The 25517-nt window shown below is 34.5% G+C and overlaps 2 protein-coding genes across 3 annotated transcripts; one reads left to right on the plus strand and one right to left on the minus strand.

Annotated features, from left to right (window-relative positions):
* Positions 1-1262: 1262 nt before the first annotated feature.
* Positions 1263-7414, minus strand: LOC145586680 (COP9 signalosome complex subunit 7-like). 2 transcript variants are annotated; one of them, XM_081643572.1, is made up of 9 exons: positions 7110-7414; positions 6254-6329; positions 5857-5945; positions 4803-4892; positions 3835-3879; positions 3676-3746; positions 2799-2937; positions 1767-1855; positions 1263-1660 (listed from the first exon to the last, which is right to left on the minus strand). In XM_081643572.1, the coding sequence occupies exons 1-9, from the start codon at positions 7266-7268 to the stop codon at positions 1639-1641; spliced, it is 780 nt and encodes a 259-aa protein (XP_081499698.1). In that variant the 5' UTR covers positions 7269-7414; the 3' UTR covers positions 1263-1638. The 2 variants fall into 2 exon arrangements, with proteins under 2 accessions (XP_081499698.1, XP_081499699.1); XM_081643573.1 differs by having other exon boundaries at positions 1767-1875.
* A 7817-nt stretch (positions 7415-15231) lies between these two features.
* LOC145585560 (leucine carboxyl methyltransferase 1 homolog) lies at positions 15232-24089 on the plus strand. Its single transcript, XM_081642262.1, has 13 exons — positions 15232-16027; positions 17654-17742; positions 17856-17980; positions 18612-18659; positions 19047-19128; positions 19653-19755; positions 20219-20339; positions 20426-20473; positions 20737-20820; positions 21293-21357; positions 21807-21858; positions 23213-23251; positions 23623-24089. The coding sequence occupies exons 1-13, from the start codon at positions 15948-15950 to the stop codon at positions 23692-23694; spliced, it is 1008 nt and encodes a 335-aa protein (XP_081498388.1). The 5' UTR covers positions 15232-15947; the 3' UTR covers positions 23695-24089.
* The last annotated feature ends 1428 nt before the right edge of the window (positions 24090-25517 follow it).

A 25517-nucleotide genomic window follows, 5' to 3' on the forward strand; every position in this document is an offset into this window, starting at 1 on the left:
CTTAACCACTCACCTCGAAACCCAAATCCTTAAACCCACTTGAACCACCACCCACCTCGAAACCCAAATCCCGAAACCCACTTGAACCACCGATGTCCAAACCCAAATCCCGCCACTCTAAGCCCCATACGTCCGACCAAATGACTAAAAAAACCCTTCTTAAACGCCACTAGCCTTCTAAATTTTATCTATTTTTACCAAAAAATATTTTATTTAGAAGATGATGTCCATAACTCCATATAACTTATACTATACATTAATTTGATACCACTTTTAATAATTTGATACTAATTTTATTCTTGAAATTCATTTTTGATACCAAAACAATAAAAATGAATACTAAAAAAATTTCAACTCCATTTTTCGTACTAAAGCAATACAATTGAACAATTAACCCATATTTCTTCTGCTGAAATGATCGTTTGATCCACTACATTCAACCACTTGAACTCCGCCGTCTCTTCCGCTCAACCTCGCCATAGTTGGCTCTGATTCCACCCACCGTCGTTGCTTACTCTTCTCTGAACCACCTCATCACTTTCCTTGATTTCGTCCTCCGTCAGCGCCTACCCTTCTTAGACCACCTTCATCTCCTAAAATTTCTCCTTACTCAAATTCTTTATTCAATGCCAAGTATACATTGACATTCAATTTCCAAATTTGAAATTTAAATTTTCAATTGCAAAATATTTGAAAATGAAATTTTCAAAATTTTTGAGGTGGGCCAAAGTGGAGCTAAATTTTCAACAAATAGAATATCACTAAAGTGATTGTCTACGTGGGGTATACATAAACTATGTCTATGTGTACCCTTTCTGGCATAATGATGTTTAGAAAGTCGATTTTTGAGATAAGTCAACAACTATCGAGTAAATTATTCAACTATTGAGTAATTCTTGACAAACTTTGCATTTTGAGCATTGCGATGTCTTGGTTTTTCCCTCACTACCGATTGTGAGAATTGGAAAAAGCCAGACAAAACCAGTGTGCTGTTATTTTGCATCATGTCTATAACAAAATTGTTTAACTGTTTCGCCTGCAAGTCGAGATTGAGCCAAATTACAAGCTGAACCATCTCTGATGTTTTAAGCTAGTGCTTGCTCCAGCCTTGGCATATTATTTTATCACCCTTTCTTCAGCAACCGAAAAATCTCAATTCCAAAAAACAAAATACATACTTCATATGTTTTAACACATAATGAAAAAAAAAAAAAAAAAAAAAAAAAAAAAAAAAAAAAAAAAAGAAATAGATCAATGGACGATGAAATCAATACTGCACCAAATTCACTTCATCTTGCTATAAAAGCACCAAAATTTTCACGTAATAGCCATAGATCAATCAAGAACATTATAGTAACTATGAATCTTGACTAAACCTCGAAAATATATTGTAACTATTACAATCCCAAGATCCACCCATGAAAAATTCAACCCTTCAAACCAAAATAGACCACCTACTCTAATGAAAATTATTAACATGGATTCAGGGGGATTGTATAGTTGCCAACTTCGCAAAAGGTCAAAGATCAGCGACAATGGTCCAAAAGTAAAGGTGTATTATCTCCAAAAGCAGAAATCTGTGCAGTTTGCCACTGTCCAAACCAGCAGTCACCTCATAAACACTCTATTTCCCACTGTTCAATGTAGTGGATGCCGCCTCCTGCAGTCAAAACTTATGTCAATAGAAAAAATCCACTATATTGAGTACTACTTAATAGTGAATATAAACTGGTGCAGCATAGTAAGGTTGACTACAGGCAAACTACCTCTTAGGTCGGATTCTATCTTCCTCGAAGTCCATCACTCCGCCAGGTTCAGCGTAGATCTCCTCATGCCCTCGGAAGTCCAAGTCGGCCTGCTTACAGTGTGTAGCTTCTGCCACAATGTAAGTAAGACCATCGACGAACATATTCCATGACAAAAGCAAAAAAATAAATGTGCTCTCTAAAACTAGATACCATTACTTGCTAAATGAATACAAAAAATTATAGCTGTTGCAAACAACTGCCACCAATTCATTGAATCCAAATCACGATAAAAAGATTTGTCAGAATTTAACACACAAGAATACCATTTCAGCTTAATGAATGGGCATAAACCAAATAACACCATCTTGCAAGACTATCGACATTCAAATGTTGTGTACAAACACATTCAGCACAAACAAATACTACCTGCTCTTTTTTTTATGTAAAGTGCTGCAGTTTGACTTCTCTTTTTATTCATATGCTAAATATCAACTTATTTTTTTACAAATACAAAAACCTTAATCCCAAAAAGATTTAGGGTCAACCGTCATTTGAAAGTGTCGGTGAATTTTAAACAAATATATTGCTCCCTCCGTCCCTTAATTACATGCCTGTATATCTTTTAGGGGTGCCCAGAATGTTTTGCTTGTTTAAGAATCTTTCCATTTAAAGAATGTACTATTTAACAATTATAATTATTATATATAATGTTGTTGGATTAGTCACAAATTCACAATGTATATATTCATATTATCAATTTATTTAATAATTATTACCAATAAACAATACTCGTATTAAAGATCAAAGTTGTGTGTTTGACAAACATGCAGTCATACTATAGCACTAAAAAAGAATACCAAAGGCAGTAGCATGTAAATTGAAACTATACCAGATTTCCCAATACTACTAACCAGGTCAGTGGAACTACTACAGTGCAAGCACCAAAAGCTAACGTTAATTGCACAAAATACACATTGCTAGATGACAAGCCAGTAGGCATGTTTTGCAGGAGATAATTACTAGCAAAAGCAGAAAAAATGAATTTCACACCTTCATGGAAGCAGTCTTCTTTACTTCCTCCACTCTCTCTTCAACTTCTTTTTTATGTTTCTTGTCCACCTCGCTCATGTTATCAGCCCATTTAATCTTCTCTTGAATTGTCAAAAGTAAGTTGTCTGAAGTTGCTAGCCTTTAACACATACAAAAATATACACCATTATATAGGATTTGCCGTGGCTAGCAATACAAAAGCAAAATTGTTCTATAGAAATAACCAATAAACGTAACAAAGCAGATTGATTACTCAGAAAGCTTGATATGCACCCAACCTCCAACATTAAAACAAAAAGGGAAATAAAAACTGCTACAAATTCCCAGCTGCTAGGAGGTCCAGATAGGAAGGGTCAAACAACGATTCATGAAACGTACACCGGACTCCTGTTCTTAGAGGAGGGGAAAAACATTGCATCCCTTGGATACAGTCTAAGGTAATCAACTAATCATAGATCATATGACCCAGAGGAATTTCCCAACACGATATAAAAATCAAGAATTAGACACCGCAATAAATAAATAAAAAAAATTAATCAAATAGTATTCTTAAAAGTGACAAGTTATAAAACTTGGGCCTGTAAGAGTCTTAAACATGTTAGGATGTGACCTAACAAAGTGTTTGTCCACAAGCTCTCCTCTGTTTGCCTTCAGATCAACTGATGATATCAGATGAGAAGAGAAACCAATAACTTAATTACAGAACAAATGTGGGGAAAGAAGTAGAATGAAGAATCCACAAATATTGGGGTAAAAAAATCAGTCAGAATGACATCCCATCAGTTCACATAAGTTACAAATCCAGTATAAAGATTATCCTTGTTGGCACATTATCAACTTCCAAAGAAAAAAAGGCTTTGTGCAAAAGTCAAAATACCAGTTACTCAATGTCTGTATCATACTGCCCAATTGCCCTGGTCTAAGATCCCTTCCAGCAGCGAACACTACCTGCATCCAAATGACAACTGTATCAAACTTCAAAAGGCTTAAACATTCATCGTGAGGAGATGGGGTAAAGAGTGTGCAATTATAGCACCTCAAAACATCTTCGGTACTGATCCAGCTTTCCTCTAACAATGCCCTGTCAACCAACAGTAAATGTCAGTTTACAATCGATAAATAAACACATCCTGATACTTAGGACCCTCCCAAGATAGGTACATATAAAGGCCAATCAGTTTGATTCAGATGATTTTAAATTTGAGTAATGACGCAATGTTGCAGGCTTGAAACTGAATGTGTCTACTGTCTAGAGGCTGGAGTGACTAAGAAGATAATGGTTTGATGCTCCAAGAAAGTCTAAAGCTAGTCATGCAAAAAGCATCATTTATTTTGTTTTGAAATGCTAAACAAATATTAACATCTGTAGCTCAGGGCATAAGAGTTGATAGACCTCAACCCAGAAGTCAGGCCTGAAATACAAAAAGAGCACTGACTACTGCATTCGCAAATTTGATTATAAAACAGTTTGCACTTCGGGTGAGTAACACACTAACACGTAACTGACCAAACAAATTCCTAATTGAACCAGCTAGCTTTGGGTTCGACCTGCTATTTTATCACCTAATTTGATTTCGCATTTCTGTGTTTAACTCAAACGTCGCTCGCCTCTTTTTGGGTGATTGTTAAGAAACATGAAGCTGCACCAATAAATAGGCAACGGAGCTACAACATTATGCTGACAATTAAACTTGAACCACAACTTCACAAAGAGACTCAACATGACATCCATATAAATCATACATGATCATCACGATACGACATGAAAACCCAAATTAGACAAGATTGAAATAAAACACAGGCCTGAAGCCCAAAGCTGAGCTGTAGAAATGTTAATGACATCTCATGGGAAAGAAAAGTAAAGGAAACATGACCTGAATAGAAAGGAATATTTACACAAGAAACAAGATAGACAGATTTATTAATAAAGAACAAGAACACCTTAAATCAGTAAGCTCTATAAGTTTATATGAAGATGAAAATATAAGTTACCAGAATACATACCGAATACATGCACTCATTGATAAGAAAATCTTCCAGTTCACGCACATTTGTAACATCTAGCTCCTCCATCAAATGATCATATGGTAGTACCTGAAAACAGCACAGACAAAAAACAGAACAGCAACAAAATTGAGAAGGAAGCATGGAACCATAAACCAATAATGCATTGCATTGTTTATCAACGACAATCCAGATAAGTTTATCATCAATTTATTTTATATATAGTAACCAAATTATTTTACATAAATAAAGAGTACCTCTCTGTGTTTCCCAAACTCAAAAGCTACATCCCACCACCACTTACGACAACTTAGTCATGTAAGAACATGAATTTATAAACGTTAAACCAGTTTACTAAACCACGGCTATTATAGCACATTAAGACAAATAAGGTGTAAGAACCTCTGGTCTTTGTCCATATGAACCCTCACCAGTTTTGATGACTGGACTTGTAGATCATACGTATGTAAAATGTATCAGAACACCAATATCATAGACCGAGGTGGCCATGAGCCCATGACGACTGCAGCATGTCAGTTGTAGTTCAAATTACCCGCATTAAAAGGGAAAACCGGACGTGACATGGTGTCAATTGACAATATATACAAGGAAAAAAAAAAAAAAAAAAAAAAAAGATACATGACATTCTAGCTGTGTAATAAAGAGAGGAATCGAGTAATTACACAAAGAAAAAAAAGAAACCCATTTGTTCAAAACCCTATATTGTCTCTCAGGATACTTGTCTCCATGAAACATCTAAGCTTATCAGCAACTAGTATTAATTTGTGAAATATCTATTTCCCACATTCTCCAATTTCAAAAGTAGCATGGAACACCAAGAGTGCATTTTACTAAAATAGTCTCAATCTTCTCTTAAAAAAAATAAAAAGAAGATTAAAAAATTCTAGTAAAGGAATACATGTAAATTATCTAACTGGCACTGGACAAGAGTTGTACAATTCAGCACTTAATATCAAAACACTAGGCTTTGACACTGAAAATCGATAAAGACTCCAATTCAAGGGGACAAAAAATATGAATGGGGCAGAAGTACCTTGCTTGTCTCAGCCAATGTAAGCACAGTGAGTTGCTTTAACTTGAGTATTTGGTCAGCAGCCAGCGGAGGTAGAGATCCAGCACTGCCTGCACATTATAAATTCATCATATTTCATGCGCCTAATCATAAAGACCCAGGATTAAGAGTTCCACAACTAACAATCAGATCAATGACAATGAAAGGCAAAATTAAACCAATAAGAGCATTACAGCACTGGAAAGTTCACCCAGATCATAATAAACACCAGTACACCACAGTGTCATATGCCATGTGAAAAGCATTACCGTGTATTGGACTCTTCTTTACAAAATAACATTTGGAAGGGGAAGTGGGGATGTCATTCACAAAACCACAAAATGCCACACATAAAACCAAAAGGACTAGAAAATCTTACTTTTATAATCACTCCAAGTTCCTTGAGCAAACAAACGGAGAAGATTAAGGTACACTGAATGTTCGGTTCCTTGGAGCTGCATCAAGGATAACAATAAGACAGAGAAAACACAAACAAACAAACAAACAAACAAAAGGCATGTAAATAGTTTAGATCAAACAATAACAAGAAAAAGAAAATAAAAAATTCTCAAATAATTAGAAGATGCTACTGACTAAAGTTACACGACGACGAGCTTAGTCTTTAAAGCTTCGCTCCAACCTTATTCCTAAACCATTGCCATGACAGTTTACTAGTTTAGTAACCAGTATTTGATAATTCACCTTAATTACTACAACATGATCGACATATCTCAAGCTATTTTACAATGCAGCTAAATTTTAATTTTTTTCATTTGTAATACCAATTCATCACTCAACACTGCTTACTCCACCAAATTAAGTACTTAATCATATAGAATGCCAGCAGCATTACACTGGACATCGATTAAGTAGAACGGTACTAGAATATTGCTCTCATCGAATTCCACTTGCTCAAATTTATAGTACATAGGTACCTTACCACACCCATTAAATTCACAATCAAACCATCATCCTTGTATTCTTCTTCACCATCCACTCACATATTCATTAGGAATTAGTGAATTACACCAGTATACTATTTTGAACGAGTATCAAATTCTACTAATCAATACATTTTCACACAAAAATACGTACTTTTTCAAATTCCATAACCCTAACAAAACCTGACTACAAAATCGAACCCAAATCATAAATAAAAATCCACTAAAAAAACCCTACTTATATGAAAATCAACAAAAACCTTAAAATCAATCAAATTGAAGAGAGAGAAAAACCTCGGCGACATTGGGTACAGCAAGAATTTCGGAGAATGCGAAGAGCAAAGGGTTGGAAGTAGCTTCGACGATGATTGGAACGAGGGAAGAACCCTTATTTGCCGACGCTTGCTTTACGAAGTGTTCGATTAATTCTGCTTGTCTCTGCTCAATATCCATTGTTGATGAAATTTAAGAAATTGGGAGTTTTCTGCAATTGAATTGTGATGATTAAGAGTTATAATAATCTAGGGTTTCAGAAACTGATGATGAGAGGAAGGTGGAGAAAGAGGGTTAAAAAAATAAAGTGTTTGTATGATTTTTTATTTTTGGGTTTAGAAGTTCGTATTGGTGTTCTAGAATTTTCTTTTTATATTAGTCACCTCCTACTTTCCCTTCATCCCTAAAAAAAAATTAGGGAAATTTTCAATGGTTCTCTTAACGTTTTTTCTTTTCTTAATGGTAAATGGCAAAAAAAACAAATTATCTTTGGTAATCATGAATCTATTTTTATAGAGTTATTTATAATATAATGATAGTTTTTAATTAAAAGTTAACTAGGTAGGTTTACTTTAATTTTTGACAATTAAATAACAAGTAAATAAAGAGAAAATTATGAAAAAGGACCTTTTAAGTGGTCAACTTTTAAAAAAATGACTTTTTAAGTGAAAACTTGTGAAAAAAGACCTTTAAAGTTGCATTTTGTTTGTATGAGGTACTTGGATGAGCTTGCGTGGTGGTCGATGTCGAAACTCTGGCGTTGACTATCACGTGACTAATACGTGACTTTTAAGTTACACCCAGACCGACCCAGGCCCCACCATGCCAACGCGCCGGCCTTCCCAACCGTCGCCTCTCCCCCTGAACCACCGCATCATCCCCGAAACTCTCTCCTTCTCTCACCGAAACCCCATTAACAACCCTTCCCCCAATTTAAAAACCCCAACCGCCCCTCCCCTCACCTTGAGAAAACCCATTGCCTCTTCCCCTACCATCGCGCTGCCATAAACCAGCAGCTGTTGATCTCTCCACAATGATCTACAAAATCCGACCCAAATAACAAGCTCATCATTGTTGGTCTAGTGGACGTCCCAATGGTAAGATCTGAGTCAATCAGTCACAATCGGTGCTAATTCTGACTCGTCCGAGGAGAGAGAAACCGCCGGAGTGTTCGTGCGAGGTTCTATGTGGGTTATTTTAGGGGTTTATCATGGCGGGGGGAAGGGGTTTAGGGGAAGGGGAGTTGGGTGGTTTAAAGGGTTGCGACGGGGAGGGGGGTTAAGTGTGGCGCTAGGGAGTGGTCTGAGCGGGGTGCAGCTGGCGCCGAGCTGGGAGCAGAAGGATCGAGGCTGGGCGTGGGTGGGGGCAGGGGTGCTGGTTGGGTTTTTTTTTTCCTTAAAAAAAATTATTTTTAAAACTATTTAATTCTTAAAAAAAATCATAAACTAACCCTAGTTAAAGATTTTAACCAAAATGTATCATTAATGCTATTGTTAATATAGTATTAATAAGTCATGATTACCAATGATAATTAAAATTTTTGCTGTTTACCGTTGAGAAAAATAAAAACTTCATGAGCACCATTGAGAATTCCCCAAAAAATTAACAATTGCCAAAATCTAGATACTCCCTATGTTTTTTCTTAAAAGAATGTTGTACCAGTTTAATCGGTAGTCGAGATACAATTTTGACCAATTATTATCTATAATTGACTATTACTAAAAATTGTAACAAAATTATATTATAAAACTAGACATTATGACTAATCTAATGATACATTATATAATAACATTTATTTATTTTATAAAGGTTAAAAAAATTAAGTCAAACGATGCATTTAAAAAAAAAGAAAAAAAAAAGGAGTATTGAAAAAATATGCTTAAAAATGAATTTGACAAGATTATGACTATACTTGTGGTTTATTAATTTGTAAAATTTTGGCCCTAAAAATGCAATATACCAAGTCAACAATCTTTTGGGGACGAATGAAGTAGCATGTTATTAATCAACTTATTTAAATGACGGAGTAATATTTAATGTTTAATATTGGAACATTGATGGCTTGTTCGCTTGAGAGTGAGGGATAACTTAAGATATACATATAAATGTTCTTTACGTTCACTCTTAAATACCCTAATCAGATCATCTACGTGTATTAACCGTAGTCCTAAGTCACACGCTCCTACTTTGACCCTCACAACATCTACCACACTAAAAACATGTTAGTAATGATAAAGATACACTATCTCCTTTATCCTTGTACTCTCCTCTGGCTAGGGTTTTATATATAATTGGCCATTTAGGAGATTTGGACGAAAATGGCAATTTAGAGATTTGGAGGGAAAAAAGAGTGGAGATAGAATAGGATGAGCTCAATACTTGAAACTCTTAGTTAATGTCGAAAAGTAAGGTAATTAATCCACACCTTCTCAGAATTTTTTATATATACCATGGGGTAATTTGCTCATTTAATCAACAAATGAGAAAATAATTATTTGATTAAATGAGCAAAACATCATTTGATCTTCATCGTCATTAATTGTATTGTAAATAGCTTTATGAAACTTGAAGAACCCATCATCATAGTCTTCCTTTAATCCTCTTATTTGTAATTGCTTCGACAACCCAATTATCATCAAATTTGGTTCTCTCTTCTAAAACTTCTCCCTTACCTTCCTCTCTCTCCTCAGCTTCTAAGTCAGCTTGATCCTTCTTTTTCTCCAAATTGGTCAAGCTTCAGCTATGGAAGCTCATCTACGATCTACCATATCTGAAACTCATGCGTCGATCTCATTCTGGCGTAAAAGAACACGTGGAGCTCCGGCAAGCTACCGTTAACATTCTCACAATCGTCGGTGATTGTAATACCTCGTATTTTTATATGTATTTTAATTAAAATAAGTATTTTGAGAAGTATTTAATTAAATTGAAATGTTTTATTTAAAGTATTTTAATTATTCATTTTAATATGTTTGGAAATATTTTATAAAAGGAAAGTTTATTTAATTAATTATTTTATTTAAGTTGGGATTTAATTTAAGAAAGTTTTATTTTAGTAAAGTTTTATTAGGGAAGGGATTAGGAAAAATTAAAAAAAGGAAAGTTTAGGGAGAAGGGTTTTTAGAGAAGGGGTATAAATATTCAACACTTGAGGCAAATCAAACTTTGCCCAGAGTGGAGAAAACCCAAGGTAAACTTCTCTCCCTTTCTCTTTATTTTTATTTTTCTTTTTCTTTTCTTTTTTTCCCTTCCCCTTTTCGGTTTCCCCCTCACCGCCGGCCACCACCACCACCGGTGGGCCGCCAGCTGGCTGTCGGCTGCTACCTCTTTTTGAATAAAAATAAATAAATTAAATCTTTGTAAAAAAAAAATAATTTAATCCTAGATCTAATTATTAATTATAAGTTTTGTGATTTGATTTTTGATGTTTGATTATGAGTATCATGTAAATTTATTTTTAGATTTTATTTTAATTGAAAAGCCCTAATTTTTGAAACGCTAGGTTCTTGAATTATTAATTATTGAAGGATTATGATATACAATGGTTTAAATCTTTGATTAAAGTGTTTTAAGGCCTAATTACAGCAAGTTTTCATTAAAATATAATGTTGGAATTTTTGGTAGTGCATTAAAAATCAAGTTTCTTTAAGGAATTTCAATTACCCATTAATTGGGATTAAAGTATGATGTTTTAAATATAATTTTAGCTTATTTTAATTAAATTATGAGGGGTTTTATAATAGTATATATTGCTAGAAATTTGTGTAGAGAGGATTTTAATACTCTTCTATGATTTTAAATTGTAGGAGACTTCGAAGTGAGTGATTTCTATTAGTTGTGGCGATTTTAAGATCGTATACAAGGTACGTTCGCGTACTTAGCATAATTTTATTGATGTAGTAGCATGGTAAATGTGTTTAATTGATTACATTAGTATCATGTTAGATTTGGAATGGAAATTATGAATTAGTTGTTATTGGTGATTGAATACTGAAGCATGAATTATTTGTGATGGATTAATGTTTGGAAAATTATAGTTTGGAATATTGTATATGAACCACACTTTTATTTATGGCATGATAGAGAGCATGTTTAATTAAACTAAATGTTTAATTTAGCTTGGAATATCAAAAGAGAATTTTATTATGGTTCATATAATTTTTATTGATGCTTTAAGCATGGGAAAGACGCTATATAAGTGTCTATGTACACGAGGAATAAATTATATGTTGGTGCCTTAGTGCACTTAAGGTGTTTTTAATACCGAAGGATGGGATTTGTGGCGCTTTATGCGTTTAAGGTGTCATTGGCACCGAGGTAGAATTAAAAAGGGGTTCAACATTAAATATTATGTGGTCACTAATTATTCAAGAATTAAATTGGTATGTTTGATTGTTTGAATAATTATTGTTGATTGAATGATTATGGTTTGAGAGTCATCACAAGATTTAATAAAATGTAAATAACGTAAAGTGAAAGAGATTACACACCAAAACTCTTGGAACGTATATACCTTGAGTATGAACATATGGGGGGAGTTATGTGACTTTATATTTGATCATAACTTCTACTGGAGTACATGAGGCTGTACATTCCTTTTATTATTATTATGCGCAGGAATTCCGGCACTTAGGAGTGGTTATTGATGCTGGCACGGTTAGCACCCGTGTCAGTAACCTCAATTCATTTGGGGGAGGTTAGTGGAAAAAACCCGTTTGATGCGTAATCAGCACTAAATAAATTATGTAGTTGTCTAGTGAGAAGTTTTGTTGAATGTTGTATGCTTGAAAAACAGGTGCAACAAGGTAAGTTGTGTGTTGATAGGTAATTGCATGTTAGTGTGTTAAATGCGCTTATGTATTCAGCTTTGCTGATTGTGTGTTTTTGTGTGTTTGTTGGCCTTGTCTTTATCTTGGCCCTAGGATGACCCATTTTTAATGGAGAGTAGTGGAAACAAGTAGAGAGAAGCTTTTCAGGTGATGAAGCATGTTCATGAATGGGCATGAGTGAAGAGTGAACTATGCTAGTTGTTATAAGTATATGATGTGTTTAATGCTTTAATTATTTATGATATTATTATTATTATGCATGACTAATGCAAAGGTTTTGAAGTTGGTTTGGTTTTAAGAAGGGCCTATAATGGTTCCAAGTTGTAGGTTGATTTTATTTTACTTTGTTTGACTTTGGTTTGACTTTACTTTCATTGATTGACTTTTCAAGTTGACTTGTTTTGAAATTAGTCTTCCGCTGTGTGTCTTTGATAGTTGGTTAAGCCGTTTTCACGGTGGCGGTAATGTCTTAGATATTCCTATTTAAAATTTTAAACAGGGCAAAATAAGTATTTTTAAAAAAAGGAATTTCTAGGGTGTTACAGTGATGGTGTAGCCCTTGTAGGAATTCTGTCAGTAATCAAGAAATTGATATGGTTTGATTTGGCATGAGATGAGGAATATTTGATTTGGTTTGATTTGGCATGAGATGAGGAAGTTGATTTGGCGAGTGAGTTTAGAAGTTTGATTTGACCGAGGACGGAAGAGGAAGGAAGTTCAGCCAAGCAAACTAATAAGAAAATTACGAATATGCCCCTGGGAGTACCTAAAGGAAGGTACAGTCGGGAGTACAAAAGATTGTCATGTCTAACAACCCTTCTTATCACCTCTATGGCCTAAGGGTGTAACCCACAAATGCAATATTAATTTTCACTATTACAAATACCATGCAAATTCACCACGTATGATGTACAAAAATCATACTCCGTAAGAAGTAAAGTAATACTTCGTTGCTCTTTAAGTTGTTATTCTATATATTCTTTAATACTTAGTACTACTCTTACTATCTTACCTTTTCTCTTATATAACAACTTTAAGATTGAAGAGGTTTTTTTTTTTTAATCACGTTTTTTGAAGAAAGATGATTCTCACAATAAGATTGTTATAATAAGTAACTAGATTAGTTCCCGTGCCATGCACGTTAACTTTCATTGTTTATTATTAGTTTAATTATTGCATAGTATTAATTAAAGTAATAATATTTTTGTTGAGTGTGTATAATTTGAATAATGAAATATAAATACCAATTAGTTAGGGAAATATTATTGCATAGTATAAATATTCTCTAGGAACCTTTGGCCAAAAAAAAAAAAAAAAAAAATGGCAGGAAATTTTTAAAAAGAAGATGATACATGCATGTCATTCCTGGTGTCACCTTTAATATAATCTAATATATATATATATATATATATATATATATATATATATATATATATATATATATATATATATATATATATATATATATATATATATATATATATATATATATATATATATATATATATATATATATATATATATATATATATTTATATATATATAAAAGGGGAGTTTTTTCTCGAGTTTTTAGATAGCCTCATAGGATCTAATTTTCTTCGTGTGCTATGTAGGATTATAAATTTTAGTAGTAGCCAATTAAATAAGAGATTATTAAAATCTTTTATAATTAAATAATTCAAATGTCACTTAAGCAAAATTGGCGAATGAGATTTTAAAATTTAAATTATAATTATATGATTCAAATGCCACGTAAGCAAAATTGGCGAATGTCATTTTTAAATTTAAATTAATTAAATATAAAATATTATCTTTTTATGTTAGGAATTTTATCTAAATATATAACCAATTTTAGCACATTAATTAAAAAATTTTGTTTTAAAAAATTCAAACAAACCGTGCATTGCACGTGCTTCATCTAGTATAATATAATATATAGTTATAGACTTATAGTTATAGATTTATGAGTTAAAATCAATTTGATGCAATATAATGTAAATATATTTTTTTTATTTCGTACTATAAATTAAATCCATTTGATAATTTATTGTAAAAAAATCATCTTAAGCAAATAATGTTGATATTACTAAAAAGAATCTTTAATTTCTATTATAATATAGAAATTAAATACTTCCTCCGGTTTTTATTTATTGCACCACTTGCCTTTTAAGAAAATTTCACAAATATTGCACCAATTCTATTTTAGGAAATAAAATATTTATGTTCACACTACAAATACCCAATATACCCTTACTTTTGCCACTTGATTCTTTAGTTTATGCTTACATTACATAGATAACTTTGTAATTTTACCCCTTTCTCTCTTCCCTTTTCCCACTACCAAAAAAAAGTGTGCCAACCTATATGGTGCAATAATAAAAGAACGAAGGAAGCATATGTAATTATTGTCTTAAATAAGCCGTCAATAAAAAAAGGTATAAAAAGAATAATCAAGTTAAAATATATTTATTTCAAAAAAGTGGGTTTTGGTGGGAAAAAACGACACCAGGAAGTGACATGTGTCATTCCGGTGTTTTTAGTATTATGTTATTGATGATTTTTGACAAATTTTCTACTCGTACAACATATTCCGTAAATAATGAATTTTTTTGAACGGGTGGATATTTTTAAGGAAAAATTGTCAAAAATAATACAAACTTTGAGCTGTCCACCAAAAACAAGTCAATCTTTTGATTATTTCTTAATAATAAAAACTTTTTGAGACATCCGCTTTAAACAAGTTATGACCTGTTGTTGACTTGATTAATAGGTATATGAGACACGTGTCAATGTTTGATTGGGTTAAAAATTTTGATTTGTTTTTTTATTTAATATTTTAATTTTTAATAGGTAATAATATTAATTATTATTATTATTACTTTCGAAAAAATAAAATAACCCCCTCATCCACCCCTTCCCCTCCCTGCCAAGGCTGCCAGCACCTCTTCCCGCCCGTCAGGCCCTCCGCCGACCACCTTCCAGCGACACAGCCTACTCCTCGCGCCGGAAAAGCCGACCCTAGCATCCGGCCCCTCCTATTACCCACCCGACTCCCACAACCCCATGAAAATCGCTATATACTCCCTCTCCCACCACCAAACCCCAATAAATCGCCCTCTCCTCACCCTTGAAAACCTAGCGATTGGGGTATTCGAGGGTGGAAGGAAGGACGGTTGGGGTTTCAGAGGTGAGGGAGGGAACTTTTAGGGAGTTTCGTGGGGTTTTGGAAAAGTTTTTTCGGGGGGAAGGGGAGGAGCGAAGGTTGGCAACAGGGGTGGAGGGGAAGGGCGTCGGTCCGGCGAGGGAGAGGATGGGCGTTGCCGGGATTGGGGTTGGTAGGGAGTTCAGGGGTTTTGCGGGAAGTGGGAGTTCGATGGTTTGCAGGGAGGGGGAGTTCGAGGGAAGGAGTTTGGTGGTTCAGTCAACGGCGGGAAGAAGGGAAGGGGTGAAGTGTGGGGGAGGGGAGGCCGGCGTTGGCACAAGGGAGTGGGTTTTGAGCGCAGACGGCGCCAGAGGCTGGGAGGGAGCTGGCGCCGGTGGTGGCTGGTGGAGTGGTGGGGGAGATTATTTTTTTTTTTTTTAAGAAAACATTTAAAATATTTTAATTATTTTTTTTTGAAAGATAAAAATATTTTAATTGTTAATTAACAATCAAATTGTTATTAAAAGTTAAGTACATTATTAAATGAAGTTATTTACCAAAAAAAAAAATAAAAAATTAACCGGTTATTTAGGTTGTAGGTTAAATAATTTGTTTAAAGTAGACACCCCCTAAAGTTTATATTATTTAGAAATAATAAAAAATTTGACTTATTTTAAGGGACCAATCAAAGTTTGTATGCCAACGTCAATTTTGATATGCTAAAATCATTTTCTTTTCTTCACAAAAGGTAAACAAAAGTTAGACCAGAACATAAAAAAAACGGATATACAACCAAAGTAGCAATTGCGTACCGCTTATTTTTTTTCACGAACTGTTGTTATTCATAATTTTGATTCAATCAATCTGAGTGATTGAAAAAGGACGAAAATGGCGACAAAATCAGCAGATGCAAGCAGCAACACTGCTGCTGTTCAAGCCACCAATGACGACGCTTCTGCTAGCAAATTGTGAGCGATACCTCTTTGTATCCCTTTTTTGATTTTTACGATTACAGCAATATTTATGCATGTTTTTATTCATGATGCAAGATTGAATTTTCTGGGATTTTTTTTGCTGTTTATTATTGATCCGGTTTTAATTATGTTATTTGTATGTGTTTTGGATGATCGATTAATTTTTGCGTATGTGTTGAGTCGATTTTATTTTTTATGTTCTTCCACCTTGGCCTTTATTTTGCAATTTACACCTAATTTAGATGGTTGGAACTGTAAGAATTGAAATGGGGGACTGCAATTTGAGAACCCAACTCTATTGCTACGAAAATTCACGGGTATCGTGTTTGATGTATTGACACTAACGATAAGAAATTTGGGTTTAGAGATAATGGCCTTGTTGTGGCTTGGTTTTTTGATGGAAAGAGGGACGGGGGGGGGGGGGGGTTGTTGGGGGTGAGATGGGGAGGGGCGGCGGAGCTTTACTGATTTCTTAACACGGGGTTGCCAGTTATAAAGGAGGCGTTATTAGTCCCGAGAATGTGTGATCCATTGTTTGGAGTTTCAGCCCTTGCAGGCGTTGCATCGTTCACTTTAACGAGGAGGCAATGCATCATGCATGAATTTGGGCCCAGCAGTGTGTAAAGAGGGAAGTGTTTAATCAAGGGCCTGTATATGAATGAAGTTAATTGGCACGCTATCAAAATTTTAAGAGTAATTCACTCAGGAGGTTGCACTTTCCAATGTGGCATATGATAGTAAATTAGTGGCAAGGGCTCCTAACTAGCAAGGTCTCTTATTTGACAGAATTATAGAAATTAAGCTGTGTCTGGTAATTGAGAGCTGTGAGGCTAATGTTTGCTAATTGTGTGAACAAGAGGTTGCTGTTTGACTGGCTGCAGTGAGAGGAATGGAGGAAAGCTTTTCAGATTTAATTTGCTTGTAAATTAATTGGTTATATTAATGTTGGGATGGGCGGGGAAGAAAGAAAAAGAAGATAGAACAGTGAGTATTTCAACTTACGAGGATTTAGATGACATGCAAAAGGAATATGTTATAGACTGTGTTTTTAACTTTTGAAGGCTTGCAGAAACAATGAGATCATGATGCCCTTGTTGTAATTTTCAAATATGATTGTCCTTGAAGGTAACGACAGCTTTCAACTGCTAAAAGAGTAACTAATCCTTCGCTTAAGAAGCTGAGTACCAATATGAATCTAATAATTTACTTCATATGTTTATGTGTAGATTTTAACTGTATGTTATCAAGTCTTTAGATAAGGTTAAGATAATACTTATTGTAAGTTGTTCGCCACATGTTCTTTAGAAATACTATGTTGCCTTCAATCTTCACATTTTTTCATCATTATTACCCCAATTCCTCCAAAGAGGGCATCAGTCGTTAGTCGAGTAATTTAATTTATCATCATGGAGATGTACTTGCTTGTGAACCATACTAACTTATGCTGTATATATGTTTTACCTAAAGAACATTTACTATTTTGTGCTGTATGAATGCGTAGACTTTAATTTTGTATTTAGAAGGAAATAATCTGGACCTGCAGGTGACTTGCAATTATTGTTTGTTATAAACCTAGCTCTATGTGAATCTGATTACTCCTCTCCTTAATAATTGTCTTAGGTCTTGTGTAAAAAAGGGATACATGAGAGATGACTACATCCATTTGTTTGTGAGAAGGCCTGTAAGGAGATCTCCTATAATTAATCGTGGTAGGCTTAGTTGTAATAAGTTTTTTCATATTTGACAGTTGCGATATGTTTCTCCACCTAACTCTTTTTTTTTTTTAATTTTAATTTTAATTTATGTATTTATCCCTTTAAAGGTTATTTTGCCCGTTTTGCTGCTCTTCGGAAGCTTCTTTTCCAGTTTCTCAGCACTGATGATCAGAATAGGAAGCAAGTTCTATCACTTGGAGCGGGCTTTGATACAACATATTTTCAGTTGCAGGTACATTTTGCTTTATGATCTTGTAGTTTGAAATGGATGCTAGAACTTTACCAGCAATTGTTCCTTTTCTGGTTTCCTATATTCAAAGTCCACCTCAACCTGGAGTTGCATACATGTATTAGTCCATATATTATGAGATGTTTTATGCATTTCAAGCAAGAGGGTTCCCTTTTTTTTTTCCTTTCCTTTTATCCCTTAAACCCTCAAATGATCCCTCGTAACCTCGTTATTGAACTTCTTGGTTGCGTATTATTTTAAGTTAGAACTGATTTCAGAGTTATAATTGATTTTATATAATGTTCATTTGGGCAGTAGGCTCCCCCCCCATCACCAAATATACATCACACATGTTTTTTTGGTTGCTTCTTAGTTCTTGGGTTGCTACTATAATTCATAACTCCCACATTGGTATATAACTCTAAAATTTGAAGCTAATGATTATCAACTAGACTGCTACATGTGGCAATTATCATAGTATGATACGTTGCTTTAAATGGATACAAGATTCAGCCTTAAGGTCACATAGTTAGCTTTGTTTAGACCATTTGACATGATATGCTAATAATTATGATTGTCTTTATTGTACTAGTAGGAACGTTATTGATACATGTGCTATGCTTCTTTCTAACAGGCGGAAGGAAAGGCACCATACCTGTACGTGGAGCTGGATTTTAAGGAGGTAAAATTGTGATGCTTTAATTTTGCTTTAGCATTTGTCTAGTAATAGTTATTTGGTTTATACTCCCCAACCCCCCCACCCCACCCCACCCCAATTTTATGCGTGGGTGAAGGTGGGAGAGTTTAATACTTTATTATCTACTTGTCAAGCAAGATTGTCAAGGTCGTGGGAACTTATAGAGTTATAGACTTATAGGCATTCAAATTGGCAACAGATACTTAGAAGATAGATCACTTTTGCTACCATATAAAAATACTTGATATTTCTGGGACTTCTGTTTAGTAAACTTTCATGGGATCCCAAATATCTGTAGAAAATTTATGTTTGCTTTATTTCATTTCTGGATCGATATGAACTTACGAAGTCATATTGCATATTAATCTTTAGGTGACTAGCAAGAAGGCTGCATTAATTGAGTTTTACAATGAGCTGAAAGAAAAACTTGGTCCAACAGCTTCGATTTCACGAGGTTAGACTTTTATAACTACTGTTTGATTTCTGTAAGTCAACATGCCTTAGCAATCAATTCATTTGATTCAGAACACTTGACACTAGTGTATGTAGTCCTACTGAGCTTCTAGTTTTACTTATGTTTGTGCTTGATAGCATGCAATTGATTACCTTTTTTTTAAATGATTTAAAATGGCATCATCAACACTTTAATTAGAGGCGCATGCTTGGTGTTATATGTATACTTCATTAGTGCCTATTGCTCTAAGCCTTTAATAGATCCTTCAGTGCTGGCATCTGTACCCCTGTGGCCTGTGGGTCATTTTTTATAATTTAATTTGTGTGTGTGTGTGTGTGTGTGCGCGCGCGCACGTGTTGCATGGTGGTTTAATGTTCGTTTGTTTACTTACTGCAATTGAATTGAAGTATTCTGATTGTTTTATGAGGATTCCATCTGTACCACCTAGTAACCTGCCTGCCTGACTGCGACCGCTTAATTGGAAATTGACTTGCTACTGACTTGATATCTTTTGGCTTGTGCAGAAAATGGAGAAGTGCATGGAGATCATTACAAACTTCTTCCTGTTGATTTGAGGGACATTCAAAATTTAAATGCTGTAATAGGTTTAGCTAACCTTGATCCCAGGTATGCATGAAAATTTCTGTTTCACTAAGGATTTAATCATTAGTTCTGTTAAGTAAGTGATTGTTAAAGTTGGTGAAGCGTGGACTCCCCTCCGGTTCAGCAGTTGTATTTCCTTGACCTTAAGGATAGGAGGAGGGTTAATATCCTAAGTATGATTCTCATTCTGCAAGCTCTGTCATTTTATATTTTGAATTCTACGGGTTCAACATTTGGTTCTAGCTTCTTAAGAAGTAGAGGATGGACAGAAAATTTGTCAAGATAAAAACCAGGGGAAATTGTGTGCCAATTTTTTTGTTGTCAGCCAGATGAAAATAAACTAGTTCTTTGGTCAGATTGAATATATCCATGCTCCCCTGTGTGGTCGCCCAACTCTCTTCAAATTTAATTTGTCATCCATATACATTTGCTTAATTTAGCAAAGATGTGGCTAGATGATAATGCTTATTTCTGATGACAATATCAGTCTGCCAACATTTATTATTGCAGAGTGCGTTTTAATATACTTGGATCCTGAGTCCAGCCGTTCTATAGTTGGTTGGGCTGCAAAAACATTTTCCACAGCTGTATTTTTCCTATATGAGCAGGTTATACATCCTTGATTTACAGCTGTTTGTCTTATTGGAGTCACCCCTTTGTACAATGTGCTTATTTCTGTATTTGTTTTTTACAGATTCATCCGGATGATGCTTTTGGAGAGCAAATGATTCTTAACTTGGAGGTAATTATTTTTACAATTTTTTTTTTTCAATCTTCTGCTCTTCTTGTGATGACTATATTACTTCAAATTTTCTTTCATTTCTATGAGATCAATATGATTTACTACATCTTTCTTTTCAAGTCCTTTTCTATCTGCATGCTACCGTATCTGCACTTGATTTTGGCTTTACCTTGCAAATCCTGACTCCATTTTTACCTCAGCTTGTATTGTCTTCCACTAATTAGTGTATGATAATCTCTTGTTTTTTATTTTTTTATTTTTAGTGCCGTGGTTGTGGGCTCTTAGGCATACATGCTACACCAACGTTGGAAGCGAAAGAAAGGCTTTTCCTTGATCAGGGATGGCAGGTATAATTTGTACTTTATGTAATTACTTGGCTACTTCACTTATAAAGTATAATTTTGTTATGGGATGTCTTTTTGAGAATTTGAGTTTGTATCACATGATATTCCCCTGAAAGCAACTCATTCCTAAGGAACAATACCCGAAGATGAGTAAAGCCTGCAGTGTGTAATCCTAGGCTGGTAATGGGTACTTTGGACGTGATAGTTCATCTAAAGTCAACTGATGAGATTGGCTATTATATATAATTATTCACAAGTAGCAAAATATTATTTTTCCATATTATTTAAAAATTTGGTACATTAATGAAGAATTATTGAAATTTTGTTACTAGAATTCCACATATGTGGTTAGTTACATGATATACAATGACTAAGCTTGCCTCTTTGCTTTTGATTGTTATTGGTGTACCCTATCTATGTATTTTGTCTTTTGTTTTTCCTGAATATATATTTTAAAATATATGCGACGTTTCAGAGGGCTACTGCTTGGGACATGCTGAGAGTTTACAGTGAATTTATAGATTCCCAAGAAAGACGCAGGTAGATTCTTTATAACTTCTTTTGTAATGAAGTCGCATTTTCTACTTTGCATGTGGTAGTAATGTTATTGTCAAGCCGGGTCATTTGGAAAAGGTTATACTGTGTTTGGATACCTACTTGCATTTGCAGATCAGAAGGTGCAATATCTTCTTGTTGGTTAAAGAAGTGAATAAATTCTATGCTTTGTCAAGGAGGTGATAGCTCGATATTATCATGGTGTACTGAATTGTAGTTATGTTGTTTACGGGATATTGAAATTTCAGATGGATTTAGAAATAACATAATATTTTCTTTTATCTAGAATGCCTTTTCAGGTTAATAGTATTTAATTTTCTGACTTCTATGTTACACATTTTAATGTTTTTAATTTTCATTAACCTGCTTTACTTATTATGCACCCTTCCCAGGTAAGCCCACCTAAAGTTTCTCTTTCGTAATATTGTATTTAGGATTGAGCGCCTGGAGTTATTCGATGAATTTGAGGAGTGGCACATGATGCAGGCAAGTTTTTATTTCGTTGTTTCATTATGTCAATTATGGTCCTTGTTAATTAAACATACAAGTTGGGTGGAACCATCTTCCCCTTGAGCCTCAATATAAAAGCTAGTGCTTTTGATCTTGATAAGTGAGCTCATCTTGCTCTAGATGTATTGAATTTGTCTGAGCTTGTTTTATTTTTTAAACTCACAAGCTTTGATCGAGTTTGTTTGCTATCGGTTTGCAAACTTGTTAGACCAAGATTATAAATGAGCTATATGTAGTGAGTCTGTTTCTTTGTTTCTTGTATGGCACTATAATGGACAATTGGACACGTTGGGGTTTGAGGGGTGCCGGGGTGGGTGGGGGGGGGGTGACCGGGTGAGAAGCGGCCTGTATTGGGTGGTCCTGGAAATGAAGGTGGGGTGAACCATGAAAATCTAGGTAGAACTAAGTGGCAGTGAGGAAGAAATTTGTAGGTGGAGGAATTCAGGGTTGGGGGGTATGGTCAAATTTTTTACCATTCTCTATGATGTAATGCCATAAGAGATGGGCTATTGATTTGGTCCCCCTTAAGTGATGACCTACTCATCCATTGACCATGAGGGCTTTTCTTCAACGTTTATGTATGGGATAAATTTCCTTAATGTTGTCCTGCTAATGATGTTTTCTAATACTCATAAAAAACAGAATAAAAAAAAGGGTAAGAGTAACTAATATGCTATATGTTTTTAGTTTTGTCCCAAATGTCTGATAACATTACTCTTTGGCTTAAACAAATTTCTTCTCTACACACACATTTAGCCATACACATGAAAGTTATGGATCAAGGATGCCTACAAAGTTAAACAGATGAATGATATATATCATTTTTTGGACTTGAGTTCGTGGTTTCCAAGAGTATGTCTTTGTAGACAACTCTATTTACCCTTTTATGCTTGGCATGCGTTTTCATGATCTTCAAAAGCATGTGACAATTTAGGTTCTATTTATTAGTTTGTGCGCATAAATTGAAAGGTGGTTATCTTTAGTACTTTCACTTCAACCAAAATGAAGTTACTAAACTAAATGTTGCCTGTTTTTAAGATCCACTTGGATGTAAACTCTTGGTAGAATATTGAAGTCTGGTGATGGTTTCAGCTGACTGCATTAAGCTGAGTTTATCTGGGTGGTAAAATATCTCGATCCATGTTTCAGTACATGTGCTGGATTCAACTGCAAGAAGTTGCTCCGTGGATATTATTTTCAAAATTCTTATCACGGAGTATCATTTTCGAAAACCCCCAGAGTCTGCTTTTTTCCCTGTAGGTGTCCCTGAGGTTTAGAATTTTGCCATAGTTATGATAGCTAACAAACTTTTTCTCAATTTCTTCTACAGGAACACTACTGTGTTGCTCTTGCTATGAATGATGCTCTGGTATGTTCTTGTACCAACCATCCAAGTTCTCACAGAATGAGTTTGGACGTGTTATATTTATCAATAGATAATGCCTGTACATTTTTCAAAAAAATAAATAAAAACCCATAAAAAATTGGTCGGCCTTCAACTATCACTTTCTGATAGCTGTACGTAGAGAATCTGACAAAATAAATGCACGACTGCATGGGATTACTTCACCCATTTTCAACTAATATTTTTCTTCTTTTCTTAAATGTTCCTTACACTTGCACATATACATAGTAGTACAACATATCTAGCAAATCATATACAGTAATACAGGTACTAGTGTACTACTACTCTGCTGCTTAATTATCTGACCTACCCGCCTTCTCAAAATCATGCTTCAGGGCATATTTCAGAATTACGGCTTTCACGAGAACGATGAGAAAAAAGCTAGTTCCACTCCAACTGGATCATGATCAAAAGCAAGGATGCCAACTACACAAGCTCATAATCAGTTTCAGTAAGTTTGGTACAATGAAGAAGTTCATGAAATGTGCATGTTAATTTGCTCCCAACTTGCACTAGATTAGACTGAGAATGAAAACCCAAGAAATATAAAAAATAAAAATAAAAAAAAAACTTCAGCACTAGTCTACAAAAGGATGATAACATGTAGTATAATACTATAATGTGGTCCATGTATGATGTTTGACTTATAGGAAGATCTACACTTTCTATTCTTTTGCTTAGCTGTTTTCGCAAATGAACGTGGTAGGGACCTTTCTTTAACCACATAACTGGTGTCACCCATGGACTTGTGGGGACTTTGTTTGGGTCTTTGTTATTTCTTAATCTGACCCCTCTTTTTTAACCTTTTTGGCTTCTCTTGGGTGATTAATATTTAGTATGCCATTGGTTTGGGTGGTTCTGGAATTCTTCCGCTTTCATAATTACCCAAATGGCACATTGTTTTTGGTCGTGTGTTTGATTATTGCACATTTGATGGTGGCCTTATTTTGTTGTATTTGTGGTTTTGCATTATTTGATTGGATATGATTCTGAATTCTGATTCTCCTAGGCACTACTCTCATATCTCGCTGAAAACTACCCCGCACCTGGCGAGTTAGATGGGAAAATATCTGTGAGGATTAGCATTTGATTTGAAGGTATAGTGGTGGGACGGGTTGATTTTTTGGATCTTATGAGAAAAAAGATCTGATGCCTTTGCTAGTTAGATTCCTTTCTCGTTCCATGCGACCGCTCCTTTGAGCTATATAGTTATCTAAATGGATTATGGCATGGTCCGTTGCATCAGTGTGCGCTACAAAGGGTTTGTCAAAGACGCTCAGAGTAAGGACAGACTCACAAGCTGTTATTTTCTTGGCAACTCTTTTTCATAATAGTTAGTAGAAATTTTTTATCCTTTTTTTTCTCTTCAAAAAGAATCCTTGGGTGTTCATATAGACTGTGCTGCTTTTAGAATAAGCTTAGGAAGAGTAAGAGAAATAGATTTTCCGATAACTGATACACCATAGTGATTTCCATCTGAAGGCATGGCCCCAAAGCCTCTATCGGTGGCGGGTTATCCTCGTAAGGTAGATGGGAGAAAAGAGTGAAATCAGAAAGCAGTCATTTCAATAAAATCTGAATGTTCATTTAAAAGTGTTGTGTACTTGTGTTTAGGTTATTTACATGACGTGTAACGTGTTTAGTATTTTCAAATGATGAAATGATACTTTGACGACATATCGAAAAACTCGTACTTGATTAAGCACTTAACAGTTTGTACCTTAGAATCTTAACATTTTGATCCTTTTATTTTGAAAAACTTTGAATTAGCAACCTAGTTTCAGGATAAGTGGGAACATGTTCATGGAAATTATAGAATAAAGTGGACCCACTTAGAGATTTCTTTTACAGAAGATTTGAATATTGGTATTCTCCTGTATCATGTTGGAAATTTTGGACTCCTCCTGAATTGAACTGAGCTAAGTGGACCATATATATTTTGGGTTAACCTTTTGAGGAAGAAGAAGAAAAAATATTGTTTGGATTAATACTCCGTATTTACTTTAACTTTGGATTATGCATTGGATTCGAAGCTTTATAATAATTTATCTTATTATTCTTTTAACTGTCTTGCTTGTAATTTTACTACTTTATCCTAGGGTTTTGCTAATCCCCAAATTTAAGGGTATGAAAATTCAATGCCTTGAGTTTTGGGTTCTTGGGATGTCCTTCCTACTTCCTAGTCCTATTTTGAGTTTAGACTGGGGCATGAGATTTTAGGTTAGCTTCA

The sequence above is a fragment of the Chenopodium album genome, chromosome 16 (assembly GCF_948465745.1).
Source record: "Chenopodium album chromosome 16, dcCheAlbu1.1, whole genome shotgun sequence".
NCBI classification, from domain to species: Eukaryota; Viridiplantae; Streptophyta; class Magnoliopsida; order Caryophyllales; family Amaranthaceae; genus Chenopodium; species Chenopodium album.

Excerpts from the sequence above, each read along its gene's own strand:
- LOC145586680 (XM_081643572.1), bottom strand. The coding sequence starts at position 7,268 with ATGGATATTGAGCAGAGACAAGCAGAATTAATCGAACACTTCGTAAAG. Across the intron at positions 4,893-5,856 it reads CATTGGCTGAGACAAGCAAG|GTACTACCATATGATCATTT; the intron begins GTACTTCTGCCC and ends TGCTGTTTTCAG. Across the intron at positions 3,747-3,834 it reads AGTACCGAAGATGTTTTGAG|GTAGTGTTCGCTGCTGGAAG; the intron begins GTGCTATAATTG and ends ATTTGGATGCAG.
- LOC145585560 (XM_081642262.1), top strand. The coding sequence starts at position 15,948 with ATGGCGACAAAATCAGCAGATGCAAGCAGCAACACTGCTGCTGTTCAA. Across the intron at positions 16,028-17,653 it reads GACGCTTCTGCTAGCAAATT|GTCTTGTGTAAAAAAGGGAT; the intron begins GTGAGCGATACC and ends TAATTGTCTTAG. Across the intron at positions 17,743-17,855 it reads ATCTCCTATAATTAATCGTG|GTTATTTTGCCCGTTTTGCT; the intron begins GTAGGCTTAGTT and ends ATCCCTTTAAAG.